The following is a 2,422-nucleotide window of genomic DNA, read 5'->3' on the forward strand; positions in this document are numbered from 1 at the left end:
GCAGCTGCCGCCGGAGACGTTTGGAGATTACGTCAGCGCCGGGCCGCGAGCCTCCCGCCCGGCCGGACAATGCGGCCCTTGTCGGCCCCGAGCGCCGCCCGCGCGCGCTGAATGGCGCGGGGCCTCTTCTCCAAGGAGGCCGCTCGCCGTCCCCGAGCTGTCCTCTCCCGCCGGGGAGGCCCCTGCGCTGGGGCGCGGAGGGAGCGGGCTCGGGGCCTTAGGGAGGAGACCCCCGGGCTGGGCGGCGCGCGGGGAGCGTGGGGGCTGCTCCTCTGGTTGGGGTGGGGGGTGGCGGCTGCCCTCGCCATGGCCTCCTGGCTTGGGGGCAGCACGGGCCCCGACCCGCTCCTGGTCCTGCTGGTCATCATCTTGTTGGCACGCTTCCTTCTGTGGTCCTGCCTGGGCACCTACATCGATTACAGACTGGGCCGGCGGCAGCAGCGCAAACCCAAGGAGGACTAGGGCCTCCGCCGGCCCGTGGCCGGAGCTCCAGGCACACAGGAGCCCTCCCTGCTGGAGGGTGTGTCCCAGAGAGGATCTGTCCTGGGGCCGGGGGTGGGGTTGGGGCGGGGTGCAGAGCGGGGAGACCACCCCTGCAGCCCACCTGCCGGGCAGAGATGGCCCAGCCCCACCAGGACTGTCCTGGCCACCTGCATCCCACGTCAGAGGATGGAGGGGCCCCCCTGCCTGTCTATCCACCAGGTTGTGGGAGTGAGTGATCCTGGCGGTGGGTCTCGCTTTTAGACTTTCTCTACTTCCAATTCTTTATAAATCTGTTTGCAGGAGGAGGCGCGGGGTAAGCCAGAGGGGCTGGTCTGGGGGGAGGACGGTGGCAAAAAGACAGATGTGACCACATCACAGGCCGGCCCTACCTCTTAAAGCCACCCTGGACTCCACCTCCGGCAGGGAGGACAGTAACCACAGACTGTGCCTTGGTTTCCCCAGAGCAGACCCCTAGGGGGGTCTCAAGACAGACTTGTGACTATGAGTCCAAGTCCAGCTCCAGCTGACCATGGACAAACTCACTTTCCCCATCTCTTAAATGGACACACTAGTCCCTGTCCCCGCCGCCACCCCCCCCCCCCCCCACAGAAGGTTATTACCAGAAGGGTCAGGTGAGGGGTGGGCTGAGCCACCCCCCTCCCCCTGCCACCACCCCCCTCTCCCTGCCACCGTCCCCCTCCCCCTGCTACCGCCCCCCTCCCCCTGCATCTGTAACCTGTAGGACACACGGAGGATGGTTTAGTGAAGCCACGGGACCCAAAGCCCTCTGCTCCTTTGTGCTTTCAAGGATGAGGCTGAGACATCCCTGAGAAGACGGACAGGCAGGGAAACTTGACTGGAGCTCAAGAAGCCAGTGCCCTCTGTGCCCTCATCCCATCACACCCTGAACTGAAGGGGCAGCACGAGGTGGTTCTCCTCTCGATCTGGCGGCAGAGTCGAATCACCCCAGAGGTTTTGGCAATGCCAGTGGCTGAGTCTCCCAGACTGAGAGGCATCGGCTGATTCAAGATGTTCCGGGCAGGCTGGAGCCTGGTGGCACCGTGAATTCCAAAAGGGCTTGGCTCAGCTGGGATCTTCGGTGACTATTAGAGGTCTGGAGTCACTGAGCTGGGTGAGCAGACGCTTGGGCCCTGGTAGCTGGGAGCCATCCGCCTTGTGGCATCCTGGCAGAAGGGACCATGGCGTGATCTGTCCAGGCCTGTGTACTTGGCTGTCCTCTGGGCAGTCATATAGCCAGTGGCCGAGCAGAACCCGTGCTTCTTTGTAAGGATGATTGGTCACGGGGTGTCTGAGGGCTCTGATCACTGGGTTAGGGGAGGGCTGTTCTTGTTCTCTTTAGGGAAACTTATCTAATTTTCTTTAAAATGATCACGTGTGATTTTGCTGATCTTTCTAAGGAAGGGGAATCACATTCGTTGTCGTGAGCGTATACTAGTGCAGGGAAGTTTGCGTGGTATTGCCAGGGTTTAAAACAGAAAGACCCACAGCCTGAGAAACCGCTCCGTCCTGGGCAAAGCAGTCCCTTGGATGGAGGGAGAAGTCAGATATTCACATGACACACTCAAGTCTGCCCCACCGTTGAGTGTGTGTGGCCTGTGTGTGGCCTGCATGCGACCTGCGTGTCCACATGAGCGTGTAGATTTGAGGTCCACTGTTTGGTCCATGGGGCTTCCCTGGTGGCTCAGTGGTAAAGAACCCGCCTGCCAATTCAGGAGATTTGAGATGTGGGTTTGATCCCTGGGTCAGGAAGATCCCCTGGAGGAGGAAATGGCAACCCACTCCAGTATTCCTGCCTGGAGAATTCCATGGACAGAGGAGCCTGTTGGGCTAAAGTCCACAGGGTCACGAATCAGATATAACTTAGTGAGTAAACAACAATAATAACAACAGTTTTGGTCCGTGAGCTAATATCCCAGGG

At 60.5% G+C, this 2,422-nt stretch overlaps 1 protein-coding gene across 1 annotated transcript; it reads left to right on the forward strand.

Annotated features, from left to right (window-relative positions):
- The first annotated feature begins 306 nt into the window (after positions 1–306).
- Positions 307–528, forward strand: SMIM38 (small integral membrane protein 38). Its single transcript, XM_070782641.1, has one exon. It carries the CDS (start codon positions 307–309, stop codon positions 460–462), a length of 156 nt encoding a protein of 51 aa, XP_070638742.1. The 3' UTR covers positions 463–528.
- The last annotated feature ends 1,894 nt before the right edge of the window (positions 529–2,422 follow it).

The sequence above is a fragment of the Bos indicus genome, chromosome 29, assembly GCF_029378745.1.
Source record: "Bos indicus isolate NIAB-ARS_2022 breed Sahiwal x Tharparkar chromosome 29, NIAB-ARS_B.indTharparkar_mat_pri_1.0, whole genome shotgun sequence".
NCBI classification, from domain to species: Eukaryota; Metazoa; Chordata; class Mammalia; order Artiodactyla; family Bovidae; genus Bos; species Bos indicus.

What these genes read in the sequence shown, in the direction of transcription:
- SMIM38 (XM_070782641.1), top strand. Translation starts at nt 307, where the DNA reads ATGGCCTCCTGGCTTGGGGGCAGCACGGGCCCCGACCCGCTCCTGGTC.